This window comes from Carassius auratus, chromosome 9 (assembly GCF_003368295.1).
Source record: "Carassius auratus strain Wakin chromosome 9, ASM336829v1, whole genome shotgun sequence".
Lineage (NCBI taxonomy): Eukaryota > Metazoa > Chordata > Actinopteri > Cypriniformes > Cyprinidae > Carassius > Carassius auratus.
This window is the reverse complement of record NC_039251.1, coordinates 36,197,151-36,213,826: the sequence shown is the minus strand read 5'-3', so window position 1 is coordinate 36,213,826 and position 16,676 is coordinate 36,197,151. Positions and strand designations below refer to the sequence as shown.

General features: G+C 35.7%; 1 protein-coding gene across 1 annotated transcript in view; it reads left to right on the top strand.

Moving 5' to 3' along the window:
* The first annotated feature begins 1,250 nt into the window (after nt 1-1,250).
* Nucleotides 1,251-16,676, top strand: part of galnt13 (polypeptide N-acetylgalactosaminyltransferase 13) — a 69,800-nt gene continuing 54,374 nt past the window's right edge. Inside the window, exons 1-3 of the mRNA XM_026272743.1 lie at nt 1,251-1,686; nt 6,951-7,195; nt 15,676-15,844. Of these exons, the coding sequence (XP_026128528.1) occupies nt 7,054-7,195; nt 15,676-15,844 (311 nt within the window). The 5' untranslated portion in view covers nt 1,251-1,686; nt 6,951-7,053. The remainder of the gene's footprint in view (nt 1,687-6,950; nt 7,196-15,675; nt 15,845-16,676) is intronic.

The window sequence follows — 16,676 nt, the reverse complement described above, 5'->3', positions numbered from 1 at the left end:
TGTTGTATTTTTTTTATTTTTTATTTATTTTTATTTTTTTGTGGGTTAAACACCCCCGGGCTATGAGCAATTACTGTAATTATTCTGTTCTAAACATCAAATCCTTTGTTTTCCCATCAAATTTATTCTAACTAGTTCCAAGGGAATGATATATGAGGTCAGCTTTGTGTCTGCATCACACAGAAGTGACGGATGCAGAAACGCAGTGGAGAGGTTAAATCACTGGTCACTAATTAGAAGTACAAAACGAGGATTTTTAAAGAAAGAATGTCGGAGGATTTTGATATAAGCCAAGAGGAGACTGGTTTTCCTTTGCTAAAGTAAGGAAGCTTTGATTAATTTGCTCCTGTTAACGAACGTTGTTTTTCAGGAGACTCACCGGTGCATGCACAACGCTGACCTCATGTCATCCGCCCAGAGCTTTTTCTGTGTACAACTGTTGGCATAAACAGGATTAAAGAGATTAATACGTTTTGAATAGAGATATTTTACTTACAAAAATGCATAAATTCACTACAGGAGGCCTTTGTTCACCCCCCTTTTAATGGATGGGTACTTTTTATTTAACTTCTCTTGGACCGATGCATGCAACACTTGCTGAGTGGCTCGAAAAGACAATTTTAATATAACTCCGATTCATCTGAAAGAAGAAAGTTATATACAACTAGGATGACTTGAGGGTAAGTAATTCATGGGCTAATTTTCATTTTTAGGTGAACTAAGGGAGGACATTTCCCCCCACTTAACCCTAACTTCAAATACCTTGGCTACATCAATATTATTATAATTATTATGACCACACTTCTCCTTTAAAACAACTTTTTAAAGGCAGTTTTAAAGGTACTTTAAAGGATCTCATAACATTATGTATGCAACTGCAGTGTAAATGCAACTGAACTGCATTAAATATGGTTACGTTGGTTATTTTTAGTATCACATCGTCTCATTTCTCTTGCATACATCAGGTGTCGCTGCTGTACCTCTAAATTTTACTCTGGACAACAAATACGCTCCCTGTATGGCGATGTCTTACCAGTTATGTGTACAATTAAATACTGTAATCATTACAGGCTACGACACACACGATGCATGATCAAAACATGTTGTCAATACATTTTAGCATGTCCTTAAGTAAAAAGGATGTGAAAAGGTGATTCAATCAATTAATACGTATACGCGAGAGATCTGTCATCAGAAATAGCCTACATGTACCAGATGTCCTCGGCGCACTTGCGCATTGGTGTCTTATGTGGACACGCCTCTTGTCTCCAGTCATCCCAAATCCAATAGCCCAAGCGGAACGATACTTACATCATATGAATCCGTTTCTTAGAGCAGGGAAATGTTTCTTCAGACGAAGACCTGGCATAAGACACACAGCATCAGCATTGGCATCTGATTCCAGGGATGACATCTGTCCAGTGATGCAGTGGGCTAAATGCATGCAGCATCATTTGTCATAGAGGCAGTGCTGAAAGGGACAGCTCGAGATTTTGGGGCTCAGTAAATCCGGCCTGTTATTTGTATTTCCTTATTCATGTTTTACTGGTTCTATATCGTTCGGTGTTCACACTCGTAACAAGAGATACGCATGAAATCGTATTGGGATTATAAATAAGGAGAAACAGACGCAACACGTTGTTTGCTGATCATCAGGAGCTCAAGGTGTCTTTCAGTCTTCATTCAGTAAGTACAGAAGTGCCATTGCCTTACATGTAAAAGACTTCTTTAAATAATAAGCGCACATGCCAGTATATGTCCTGTGCGATCCAAAATTAAAGACATACAGGCTAAAAGACCCTGTGTGTGTGTGTGTGTGTGTGTGTGTGTGTGTGTGTGTGTGTGTGTGTGTTATGGGTTAACAACTAAACCTGCGCTTTTGGGGCTTGTACAATGTACAAATGCACATTTACAAATCACCGTACCCTGACTGACATTTTAACCGATTTCCTGCTGAGTGTTGATCTTTAGCATGTGATGAGGTACAGTGGTATCGCTATGCTAAAAATAGAGGTTAATTCAGGATAACTGGGACATTTCTCTTAGTCCTCTCAGTGTCAAAAAAAGGTGGCCCAATTTGCTTGAATTTACTTAACCTTTTCGAACGTTTTGAAAACTCATGCTCTCTCTCTTCATCTCTATATAATATATAAAGTTGGTAAAAAATAAATAGATTTTATGGATCTTCAGAACATATATATTTTTAATAATTGTATTTATTCAGAGAGAGAGAAAAGTAGCCTCAGGCATCTGATGTCATCAGTGTTATGTGAATCTTAACAGGTGTGTTTGTGTCATCTGATGCACAGATGGATGCAGGCAAGCGTGAAAAAAATGCTTTAATGCTTCAATGAAAAATCTTTAACTTTTGTTGTGAAAGCAGCTTATTCAGGAATTCAAGCACAAAAAAAAAGAAAAAAAAGAAAGGAAAATAAATAAAGCACTATCAAAAGGCCATGTTTGAGGTTTAGTGAGTTTCCTAATCTCTAAAACACGGTGTAGACATTAGGGTATGTCATAAACCACTTATTTGTCTTGTTTGCTAATTTCAGTACTCTATGACTCTATGAAACTTCGGAAACGTCAGCAAATATGTGAAAGATCTCACTGCACATTTATTCAGTTCCACAGGTAAGGCAACTTGTTATATGACGGGAAGCTGTGGCCTAATGGTTAGAAAGTCTGACTCATACCAACAGGGATTGGAGGTGGGGGAATGAATGTACAGCGCTCTCCACCTTCAATACCACGACTGAGGTGCCCTTGAGCAAGGCACCGAACCCCAACTGCTCCCAGGGCGCTGCAGCAAAAATGGCTGCCCACTGCTCCCAGTGTGTGTGTGTGTGTGTTCACTGCTGTGTGTTTGCACTTTGGATGGGTCACCATACTTGGCCATATGTCACTTCACTTCACTTCACTTCACTTCACTATTTAAGTTCTGCTTATTTGGCATCTGACATTGAGACAATGTCTTAAAATTCTGCATAGCTAAAATAGTCACTTTGTTACTGGTAAACTCGTAGCAAGCATGGTAAATAATTATGGCCTCAAATGAACAAGGTCTCATTCGCTACAAACTCTGAATAACAGACTTTGCAAAGGCCCAATGTTAAGTGAAAGGCTCTTAATTAAGACTCAATCAATGCTTTCTTGGGTTTTGAGTTTCAGGAGACTAATGATAATAGCTTAGAGGTAACTGTACACCCCAATCTGAAGGGCTGAGTTTTCAGACTTTACACCAGTCTGCTGGTTAACTAAATCTCTAAAACGAATCAAACAGTGCATGGATGTAAAAGTAAAGGGACCTGGAATATTTCAGAGAATTCAGTTTCACACTCAGTTTTTTATAATTTTTTTAAACTTCTCAAAGAAAATGTGATTACCTGATTAAGTCTACACCTGATAAGAGTGTCGCACAAAAGTAAATTCATCATAATCAATGAACTTGTCTATACTGGAGTCCCAAAAGAAAACAGAGGCCCATTCTATTCTTGAAGGACTACACTGCTACATCCGACAGAAGGACGTATAGATTTGAAATGTTTGCATTGACTGCATCCATACATGCTTAAGACATTTCATTGGATTGCTTAAATAGATTTGCCCAGCAGTAATTAATTAGTTATGAAAGTGTTTTGAAGTTTACACGCACACACACACACACACACACACACACACATATATATATTTTTTTTTTTGAGAGGTGTTGATAAGTTGCTAAGGTTTTCTGGTTGGTTGCTAGGTCAATGGTAAGCAGTTGCTTACTGCATGACCCAGGTCCAAATTTTCTGCTTTCAGAATTGTGTACTTTCAGACATATTAAATTTATCCTGAACTTTTAATCAGACAAATCCAGCCTTGTTGAGCATAAGGGACTTCTTTCCAAACCATTCAAACATCTTATGAAATATAAACTACAATAAAGATGTAAAATAAAGTGCAACCAACCACAAATTAGTAAGATAGTTGTTAAATATAGGTATTGAATAAGTGTTCCCTATTCTAAAGTGTTACCAGAAAGTCTCTATAGTTTTATTTTTTAAAGATTAGCACTAGTTAAGCACATTGGTTTATGATAACTTTGATACAATATCTATTAATATTTGTTATTGCTAGTTAATAAAAATGTAACTATTGTATTTTTATCAACTAACATTGGATTGTTTTTTTTTCATGTTAGCTCAGGTCCATTTAATAATAATAACAGCCAGATTTTAACAATGGATTACTAAATGTCCAAATTAACATTATAAATGCTTTAGATGTACTGATCATTGTTTGTTATAATGTAGTTTACTAATGTTAACACATCAAACCTTATTGTAAAGCGTTACCTTTAAATATATATTTTAAGTTCAACATGAATTCACAGCTTCTGAGACATGATTTCTATTATCACAGTCAAACAAATAAAGGTCCTGCATGTGCACCATAATGTATTTAAATTGGAAGTCTGTGGGGAATCACATTGAAGAGGAATGATGTAAAATCTTTAGTTCAGTCTCTTTCTTTCTTTCTTTCTTTCTTTCTTTCTTTCTTTCTTTCTTTCTAAATAAACAGATTAATAAATTAATAAATAATAACACAAAATATTTTGGTAACGCTTTATAATAACTGCATGCTATTAATTATTAGTTAAGCATTAGGAAACAGTTAATTCATCATTTATAAAGCATTAATAGACATTTATAAGCAGTTTACAAATACAGATATAAATGCTTTATACCTGATTTAAAAGCATATCTATAATGTATTTAATAATTGTTTTTTCATACTTTATTAATGATCAATTTATAATTTCTAAATTAAGTATAGCATTATTTACACACCAGTTATTAAGGAGTTGTCAGTGGTTCATAAGATCACTTAGAAATTGTAAGTAAATGATTAATAAACTATTTAAATGTCCATTCATACATCTTTTTATTCAGACATATAGTAATAGTTACTTATAGTGTTAATAAAAGGTTTATTAACATGTATTTCTACTGTAATTCAGGGTTAATTCAGGTAGTTATAAAACATATGTAGTTGTTAGTTAACTATTTTTGTGAGCTCATCTAAAGTGAGGACTATGTATGCCTTGTAAAGCTTTTACAAATGAGATTTAAAGGCTGTTAATATTTCTATGTTCTGTATCACTGTGTTGTGTTTGTTTCTGTTTTTTTGTTTAGAAGATAACTGAGCCTTTAAATATCCTTTATAAATAATTTACAAGGCATAACTAGTCCTCACTTTAGATGAGGTTACATAAATAGTTAACTGACCACTACTAAATGCTTTATAACTACCTGAATTTACTATGTTTTTTGTGATCTTATGAATCACTGGCAACTCCTAAATAACTGGTTTGTAAATAATGCTATACTTCATTGAGAAATGATAAATTGATCTTGAATAAAGTATGAAATTACACACTATAGATATGCTTTTAAATCAAGAATAAAGCATTTATATCTGTATTTATGAACTGAGTATTATTGTCTATTAATGCTTTATAAATTATGAATCATCTGTTTACTAATGCTTAACTAATGATTAATAGCATGCAGTTATTATAAAGTGTTACCAATAATTTATACAAGCTGCATTTTTTCGTTTTAACCATCTGGAATATCTGTTCCAATAGACTTTTATTTTTGAAAACTGTGGGATGAATTGCAATAATTTTCTCTGGTAATCGACAGCACATCACAGATATATTAATACAGTATATCCCTTAATAAACATGTCTCAGTGCTATGAAATCATCTGCTCTCCGTGTTTGTCTGACAGCTATTACTCTTTCCAGTGTTCATTCTCAGCGTGTGCTTTTGAGTATACAGAATGAACTCTGGAGTTTGTGTTCACTGCGTGCTGTCCAGGCATTCCCTTGAGGAAAAGGACAGACAGTCTGGAGCAAGTGTACGGTTTCCAGACTGCAGGATAGAGCCTAGAGATGGGGGAAGGGAGGAACAGACAGAACAAGAGAAGCACGCCGAAAGGAGTGATCTTATTGTGTCACATCCCTCACTTGCAGCAGAGACATCAAAGATTTAAAATAATAAACAAGCTCATAATAATAACATTTTTAATAATAGCTGAGCTGTCTTCAATAATAGTTAAGTTTCTAGTGTTGAGAAACTTTATTGTTTTTCCCCATTAAGTAGTGTAATGTACAGTGACTAAATGCTGCAGTGCTGTTATTTATAACAAATGATGAGTAGCTTCCACTTTAAATAACACGGATGATGCACTTGTATAACCGTAAAAGAAGTGTGGAATGTTGGACACTTCATGCACTAAATCGGCACAGCTTTAATTACGTAGCGAAGGGGGAGGGGCCATCAGACTCTGATCATTAAATTGTTAGTTGTTAAATGTATCGCAGCAGTTTGGAAATTAAATGTCCCATGAGTCGCACTAAAAGGTTTATGCTGTACCAGGTTAGCTTCCAAGCAAGTTTACCACATCAGAAAAGCTGTAAATGAGGACCTGGTTACGTGATGCAAAAGTCGAACTTGTCGTACTATGGTAAAACCGATAATCTGCTCAAATCTGCACTTGCATTCAGAATTTATGGGAAAAGGAATAAAGCTTGTTGGTGTTTTATTGCCTCTAGTGGACATATCAGCTGGAAACTAATGGATTTTATGCACAGAGACTCGTATTTCTAGTTATCCTAGGTTGTTTGTTTTTGTCTTACTGTGGTGGGAACTAACAAGGGGTGATATAATTATTATCCTTTTGCAATTACTTTTAAATCCTTTTGCAATATTACTTTGGTAGACAGATGTAATATTATTATAATGGCCCCAGAAAAGGCCATATAAATAGAAGAAGGGCTATAGTAGGTACAGCATATTTCAGCAGGTTTTCCTAAAGGCGAAATTAATAGTGTATCTGTTCTATATAATAGTTTCGCAAAGAAAGATCCAACTAATGTTTTTGGTTTTCTTGTCCTCTTTCAGTGGGATGACGTCTCAGAGTGTGTCCTGTCACATCGCCCCCTGCCCCATCTCCTGTGTCCCTCTTCTCTGTCCATCTGTGGGGTCCTGACGCCAGCAGGGGCTCATGAGACGCTTTGTGTACTGTAAGGTGGTGCTGACCACCTCTCTGGTCTGGGTGCTAGTGGACGTCTTCCTGCTGCTGTACTTCAGTGAGTGCAACAAATGTGACAACAAGAAGGACCATTCACTCCTGCCTGCGCTCAGAGGTGAGTCTGACAGTTTAACAGACCACAGAGTTGCATTATCTAATATCTACCTGCATGGGGTGCAGGTGTCCACTCTTCATACATTCCACCTATTGCGCACCTGTGATAGCCTTGTGGGCTGATGAATAATGATGGTGTGCTTTACGCGTCCTGAGTTTGAGATGTCATAAGTTTTGCAATTTATTCAAATTGCTCTATTTTATACTATATATATTATAAAGTAATGTCTGTGAGGGCAAATGCCCACCTTGCAATGCATCACGAAGTTAGAATGTGCTAAACACGAGTAATATTTTAGAGCTATGACAGCATTTTTTTAATTATTATTATAATTTTTTAAAAATAATTATTTAACTAATGCTTAACATAAAATTTTTAAACTTATAGAAATCACCAGTCTTGCCTATGGTATATTAAAGGGGTGATATGATGTGATTTAAAATTTTACTTTCTCTTTGGAGTGTTACAAGCTCTTGGTGCATAAAGAAGATATGTAAAGTTGCAAAGACTAAAGTCTCAAATCCAAAGAGATATTCTTTATAAAAGTTAAGAGTCAACCACGCCCTCCTAAAACGGCTCGTTCTAACAAGCCCCCACATGTCTACATCACGATGTGGGAAGAATTGCATAACGCCGCCTAAATGTTAACACAAAGAAAGAAGCATAACTTTCTTTCTCGCCGTTGCCGCAGGCGCCACGTTGTGGATACGCTGTTTGTTTGTAGTGAAAGCGAAGCTTCTTTGTTTAGCTTTCGAAAAGAGGACACAACTAGAAATCAGTGGTTAAGTTGTAACTATAACACTGTTCCAGAACAGTTCAACACAAATATTCAGATGCAGCAGCACATTTTATGGAGAATGAGGACTGTTTCCTGAGAGAGTAGCCTACAATGCTGGTGTCTGTTTCTATAAAATGTGACAATTCCAACTCCGCAAGGACAGTCTGGTGTTTCTGACTCAGCCTGTAAGTATTTTTACATATGCAAAGGATTTGCCACTGACGATTCAAATGAAAGTTTTAAGCAGTGTAGAGTAGCTCATGTTGTTTCTCCTTTCTCCGATCGCAAATGCAGAGATGGTTTTATGTTTTAGCAGCACGATACCCAACACAACACGTAAAAAGACAGTATAAGTCATTATAATCAGTAATTATGTCCCCACTGGATGAAACAAATGCCTCATTTGTAAAAGATTGTATTGTTTTTGTCTCAAAGTGCTGGGAGACATCATCAAAGTATGGTAAGGGGGGTATCATTTCCGTCACACGCTTGAGGTATTCGGCCAATCACAATGTACTCTATAGCCGGCCAATCAGAGCACACCTCGCTTTTCAGAACAAAGGGCTTCGTAAAAATTTACGCGTTTAAAAAAGGCGGGGCATAGTGAAGAAACAATAATGTACAATATGTGGAAAAGAATGTGTTTTTTGAACCTTGAACCACATAAACACGTTGCAATGACCCCTTAAAAACAATAGTTTAGTATTACAAGTTTTCTGAAATGTAATGTTTAAATGTGCATTATATAAATATGCACTATTGCACATGCATTTCTAGAATATTGGTTAAATCCAGGTCCAAAACCTTCTAAATATTCAGTTAAAGCTTTTTACATTAAAAAAAAGTATATGGCTTTTAAGGTATACTCTACACCCCCATCGTTTGCTAAGTGTCATGTCGATCTTAACCTGTCATAATTTTGAAGAATTTTTGAAACCAAACAACAATGGTTCACAACACTTTTGTTGACTGTATACTATATATAAAAATATATATAAAAAAAAACTTTACACAACATTAAGTAATCATTCATTATTTGTTCCGTTTCCTTTCCTATTTGAGAATGAAATGACTTTTCATTGTATTCGGATCGTAAAATCTTCTGAAGTATGTTCACCAGCTGCTCATTTCTTACTGTTTAATCCCAGCACTATCAGATCCTTGTCCTCACTTCAATGCTTTGTGTGGTAAACAGGTTTAACTTGTGCCGTAAGCTGCTTTCAGGTTTAGATATGGTCCACCAGCAACCGTAATCAGTCTTACTCGAAAACCTTAGAGCACAATTACAGCAATTTTTAATTATTTTTTTTATTATTTATGAATTTAAATTCTGTGGTTTGCTTGTTGCCTCTAATGAAGTGGACAAAACAGGAAGCTTGTGTCTTCCTGGAATACAATTTGTATCCATGCATTCAGGATTTAATAATGGCAGGAAAGCAATTAGGGTATTAAACAGTCAGATGAGGTCTAAGCAGCCGCAGTGCTGAAAGAGCAGGGCTTAGAAGGACTACAGTCTGTTGGCTATTTATGCTAGATCGTTTTTTATGAGGTCGAGCCAGTTTGAAGATCTTCTCTTATTGGGGTTATCGGCAGTGATTAGCTCAGTCCTGATGGCGAGGGGTGGTTATCTAGAGGTCAAGGTCCAAACACAGAACTTGGAAGTTCAGTTTCAAACAGCGAATTTCAGTAATGCACATATAGTGCATGAACCACAGTGCACAATAAAGATTTTGGATCCATAATTGCTTGATAATTATGATATTTATCTCTTTGCCTAATTTCTTATTACATATCAATTGCCCTAATTAGTTAGATAATTACAAAGTTTAACTTTTGACTAGCAAATAAAATATAATTGGCACAGTATATTACTAATGTTCTGATATGGATCTTTCCTTATTTTGCAGTGTAGTGTGTAGTGTCAGTGTTGTGATCCATTTCAGATACTACCAATATTACAACCGCATGGTTACATAAAGCCTAAATTTTGGACCAATTTTGGACACCAGTTCTCACTATAACTCACTAGTGGTTTATTAGCATGCACTGCATATTGGCCATATATGATTACTTATAAAGCACATATTAATGCCTTTTTCTGCATGACAGTATTTTTGACCCTTTAATCCAGCCCCATAACTAAATTTAACAACTACCTTACTAACTATTAATTAGCAGCAAATTAAGAATTTATTAAAAGTTGTAGTTAATAGTTAGTTGATACCGACAACTGGTTTTCAAACTAGAAATGTGACTAGCACTGCAGTCCCTATTAATATGAGGTTGCTATATAGGGGTCTTAAATGTTTTAGCTGGTTTGGATATTCTAGGTTGTTTACTTACTGACCCAAAACTAAACAGCAACACAAGCTCATTGGGAAAGAGTGCCTGGGGTGCCATTTTAGCAAAATTATACTACGTTGTTTCTTGCACATCGTGTGACAATTTCAAAGTATAACATCCTCTGAACGGAGATAAAAGTGTGTTTACTTGTATCAAAAATAGATGATCCTGAATCTTGCAGCGTTTTGCTTTGTGTTGTAAAAATAGATCCAGTCTACTTCAGTCTTCATTCCTGCTGTGCAGCACCACACTTGTACAGAATTCAGTTTACTGAGACAGATCTTCAAATATCATGTCCAAGGAAGATCATTTTGCTTTTGATCTGTTCATAACCTTCGGTTTATGTTTAGCTTTACTATGCAGCCAATTGTTCTGTTGTTCTCTCTTTGAATGGATGCATCACTTAAACAGCCACTTAAAGAGAGCACAGAGGCTGTTTCAAATATGATCTTATTGCTAAATGAATACTGTACTGGGATCAATACAGACGTGCAGACATCGCCGCTTTAATTGCCACATCAAGTATACATCACCCTCTTCCCAGACTGCATTTAAACTGATGATGCAACAACTTTACGTTCTAATAAAACCAAAGACATTATACTTAATGGATATTAATTATTTAATGCTCTTTTATGAATAACTGCAGGGAATCTCTTTAAAAATGTCAGCTAGGCTCCATTCCTAAACATAATGAGCTGCCTAAGTCAACTCAAGTAACCTTTATTTATATAGTGTTTTTAAACAAAAAATATAGTTAAAAAAACAATAAAAAAAACAATTGAACAACATTCATTAGGAAAACAGTGTGTCAATAATGCAAAATGATAGTTAAAGGCAGTTCATCATTGAATTCAGTGATGCCATCTCTTTTCAGTTAAATAGTGTCTGTGCATTTATTTGCAATCAAGTCAATGATATCGCTGTAGATGAAGTGACCCCAACTAAGCAAGCCAGAGGCGACAGCGGCAAGGAACCGAAACTTGGGAGAAACCAGGCTCAGTCGCTGTCTTTCAGGGCAGTAGAGGTCCTTTCTAGGTGCTGATCCACCATCTGGTCTGGATACGTACTCGATCCGGGTGACTGCAGTGACCCTCTGATCTGGACACAGACTGGATCTGGTGACTACGGTGACCTCGGAATAAGAGAGAAACAGACTAAAAAATAAAAAGTTAAAAAATAAAAAAGTAATTAAAAAACACAGATGCTGCCAGCTCACATGTATAATGATCAACCCAATATATCAAGAACATCACAAATAAGTGCTGGGTCACAAACAATCAAAGCCAATGGTAAAATAATGTGTGCGGAATCTAACAACACAACCGAAAGGTGGGTTAAGATGCTTTTTTGGGGGGCGTTAAATAATGGAGGAAATAACTGACTACTACAAACCTTAGTTAATCATCTTGTATGATTTGTTTAAACACTTTCCCCCTAAAAATTTTGCGACGCTGGAAATTATTTGATGCATAGTGTTTTAAATTCTGTTACTGCATTCTTTTTTTAATAGTTGTGTAGTGTATTCCAGCCTTAACTTTAGGTCTGCAACAACTGATCGATAAAATAGATTATTATCGTTCATGAAAATCATCGATACTGATTCTTATTATCGATTAGTTGAGTCTGCCCACAGTGCACGTCCAACTTGATTAATGCATTTATATGGACAAAATGCATCTACAATTATTGGAGGAAACCGTATGAGCTCCTGCAGGAGAAGTACATGATCCAAGCTGCCCAAAACGTTTTGGGCAGCTTGGATCATGTACTTCTCCTGCAGGAGCTCATACGGTGGGTTTTTCCATTTTTGCATAAAGGCCCGCCCTGGCAGTCTGCATTAAGTTGAAATCTTTACTGAAAGATTGCTGGCGCGGCAGGCGCACGTTAAACAGTCAGAACACAAAGAGGCGAGGTATACAATATTCAGCGCAAAAACATTCATTGTGCTGAAATATCTGTTGTTTAACATTTATATATAGGTTTTAAAGTCAACATGCAGTGAGAGTAATTTATGAGAGTAGGAACTGTGAAAAAGTACATAAACAATGCAAGCAAGTGAGCTGTTATCAAAGGTAATGAAGGCCATTTTTGTTATTATGTGAATAAATACTATTTAGTTGTTTTTGATTTGTCCAAAAATTACAATATAATATTTTGAATAATTTTTTATGACAGATTCCTAAAATATTTGTGTTTTGTCTTATGACATGTGGTCTAATAAATTGTTAAGCACTGTATGTTTTGAAAGCATTCAGCTGGCACATTTGTTTTAAGAACACTGGACAAAATGTGGAATAGTGTGTTTTTGTCAATAAAATTAAAATAAAGAAAATGTGGGTTTTAATCTAAATTAATCAACAACAAAAAATAAGATTTTTATTTATTTATTTATTACATCCGAGCACAGTATATTGTCCTCTCCACGAAGGCTACGAACATTGCTGCCTTCAGATTGGTTCAAAATGTGGTGGCTTTTGCATTGGGATTGTGACTACTATGCCTTAAAATACTGCTTATGGAAACAGCTCAGTATGTTTTGGAACAGAATGATAAGTGTCCATAATGGGACAATGCTTCCAGATTTCTTTCAATGACATGATATTATGGGCTGTCCTTGTGTCCAAATGGATGCTATTTTTGGATCAGGCAGCTAAGTAAGACAGCAGTGTGTGAGGGAATATAAAATTCCCCGGTGTTCTGCTTTGAATACTGGGAAGGTTGAAGCAGTGCTGCAGAGTTTCTTTCTTCCCGTTATTTTCTGATGAGTTGCTCTTCATCATACTGCAGTCACAGCACTCCTGGTTTTATTGGCGTGTTTTGCTGCACACTGTATCATGTTTAGTTCTCTGTCAGTATGCATAAAGCAGGGTGATTTTGCCTGAACCTATGCAGACTTCCAGGTTCACCCTGACCTCTTAACTGAGAAACCCATCACATCAGAAAAGCTATTAATGTGGCCTGTGATTGTCTGTGAGTGGTTTGGATTGAACCCTCTTAACCTGGTCAGCCGCAGATGGATGTATGGCACTGGGAGAGCTGAGAATATTGGTTTATAGATGGAGACGGTGATAAATATAGGTGACAGAGAGCAGCCTCTAATAATATTGTAGAATATAAATCACTTAGAATGCAACCTATTATGGTGAGTTTTGCAAGGGAATTATAAAAAAATAATATGAGTTTGTATCTGTTGGTGGTTTTATTGATTAATTTGTTTTTGTGTTTAATTTAATAAATGTTATTTCCTAGTAATCAGATGCACAGTGGTATGTTGAAGGTTGATATTCCTTGAGATGATTTACAGATTTTCAAGTCATTTCTGACATGCGCTACTTTAGAGTTTTAGAAGAGCATCTTCTGTACAGAAAGGAAAACATTGGCTTAACCCTATAAAGCCTACACTGTATCGCAGTATCTCAGTTCTCCTCTGACCAGACGAAACCAGCAGTTCAGTTCCAGGCTGCAGCAAAGTCAGATTGTGCAGCAAAATCATCTGTTTCCTGTGGTCTTGTCCCAGTGGTCAACTGAGACAAGGTCTTTGCAGGAGATCTGTATCTGGGGCTCTAGTTGTCCTGGTCTCCGCTGTCTTTTAGGGATTTAGAGGTCCTTTCTAGGTGCTGATCCTCCATCTGGTCTGGATACAGACTGGATCTGGAGGCTACGGTGACCTCGGAATAAGAGAGAAACAGACAAATATTAGTGTAGATGCCATTCTTCTAATTATGTAGCAAGTACATCGGGTGTTATGGGAAGTGTTTCCGGTTCCGGTTTACCTAATTAATGCAGCCTAAAAATCCTTTAACAGATTTGGATATTAAAAGCATATTAGTATGTTATTTGTAAACCAGGTTAAAGAGATGGGTCTTTAATCTAGATTTAAACTGCAAGAGTGTGTCTGCCTCCCGAACAATGTTAGGTAGGTTATTCCAGAGTTTAGGCACTAAATAAGAAAAGGATCATAATTAGTACATTCTATTGTGAATACAATACATTGAGTGAATCTTAATATAGGTGCAGTGCAGTCTGTCTTTTTCCAGTATTAAATGTGAACATCTTGTGCTATGTGTGTTCCTGTCCCCTCTGTGTAGCCTTTGTTGGAAGGATTAAAGACTGTGTTTACTGTGAATTCTCCTGCGTTTCCTCATTCCCCATTCCTCACTCTTCACAGTTGCGTAGTCATAACAGTACTGGAGTATATTCAGTATAAACAGTATCTTACAAATATTCACATTAATTTTGATATGTTATAAAAATGTGATAATTTGCTTTTAGTAACGATCAGAATTTCATCTTACATTTTTCCCATATAAATAACAGCATCTGCATCATATTGCCTCTGAATAAAATAAAGTTTTTTTTTTTTTTTTCTGTACAATAAAAGCCTCATGTATCAGATATGATACAACACAAACACATAGAGTATGCGTTTTTATACATTTTTGGAGAATTATTACATGTATGTATAGCTTTACGGTCCTTCTGAATATTTCAGATGAAAATGTAAGGAATGTTACGGTTACTGATGAGGAGTAATAAAACTCATGATCAAAAAATGTTGAGAGTGTTTTTCTGAAAGTTTTCATGTTGATTTTCTTGCTGTCTTTGTAGTCTCTGTTTGACAACAGTGTTAGGTCAAATTTAAAGGACAGAAAGTGTCAGTGTTGACAGATCCTATAACATGGATCAATGGTTCAGAACACTGCCGTCAGTTTAGATGGGTTTTACCTGCAGCAGAGCCAGTTAAAATCTGCTTTGTGATCAGCTCAAACCACACTGTACAGGTATATCAGTCAAATGGACAGTTGTGCTTTTCTGAGCTTATTTGTTTTATTTTATTATATTATTCGTTTAAATGATTACTATCTATATTAACTTGTATATTAATTCAAATATATGTTATAATTATTTTAATTTCCATTTAAGTTTTCTTATATCTAAGTCAACATTTTTTGCAACCAATTTTATTTCCATATGTGAACTGTAAATATATTAATGTCCTGGTGACAAAAGGACACTCAAAAAGAAATAATGAAAGGCGGGATACTTTTTATACATTAGGAATTAACTGGACAACTGAAAAATGTCTATATGACAGAAGGTTTTGTAATGTTAGCTGAAATAGAAAGTATAGTTTCAGAGGCATAGCAGGTTATTGCACAATAAGATTATGAGGATGTTAATACTATAAAGATTAACTTATTATTATAACAACTATTAGCATGGGAATGGGTATGGTGATTGCACATTACACATTATTAGATGTCATAGATGACATTCTTCTAAATGTGTGGAATAAATACCTGGGCACATGTTTGGATATTTCATACCGACTGCCTTCCTGATTTCTGTGTTCCAGCGGTGATGTCCCGCACCCATGAGGCACCAGGTGAAATGGGGAAGGCTGTGGTAATTCCCAAAGATGAGCAGGAGAAGATGAAAGAGCTCTTTAAAATCAATCAATTCAACCTTATGGCCAGTGACATGATCGCACTCAACAGGAGTCTGCCAGATGTCCGGCTGGACGGGTGAGTGTGTGTGTCTGTACAGACAAATGCACCATGATCACATTAATGACACTGATCACAGGATCCAATCAGCTGCCATGGCATCTCAACAACACAATTCAGCATTCATTAGAAAGACAATGTCAAGAAACACAAATATTATTTTTAGGATTTTTTTTTTTTCATTTATGATAAGCCATAATTTGTTTTCCTCATACAACATAGAACATGAAGGTTTTGTGGCTAGTTGCATTTACTGTTATTATGGCATGGATAGTTACCTAGAAATTAATGGTTAAATTTGCACCACTATATTTTTTAAACAAAATAATAATAATAATAATAATAATAATAATAATAATAATAATAATAATAATAATAATTTTTATTTGAGATTCCCTGACCTGGGAAACAAGTCTGCCTCAAGGACTTATACATTTACATTTACATTTAATCATTTAGCTAATGCTTTTATCCAAATTGACTTTCAATTGCTGTATATATATGTCAGAGGTCACATGCCTCTGTAGCAACTAGGGGTTAAGTGTCTTGCTCAGGGACAATTCACAATGATACATTTTCAGTATAAATGTTATTTTTCAAGTTATTTTTTTTCTCTCATGAAGCCAATAGATCTGAGAATTTATTTTGGTTGAAGGTCTTTAACAGGCATCAACACATTTTTTTAACATGTATTATATGTTATAATACAAGTGAGTTATTGTGTTACAAATTGCTGTTTTCTTCAACTGGTTTATTGAATCGAACTGTCAGAAAGAACTAACGTTACTGGTCATCCGAGAACCGATGCAACCGGTTCTTGACTCGTGAACGAGTCATTATCTGGCTTGGC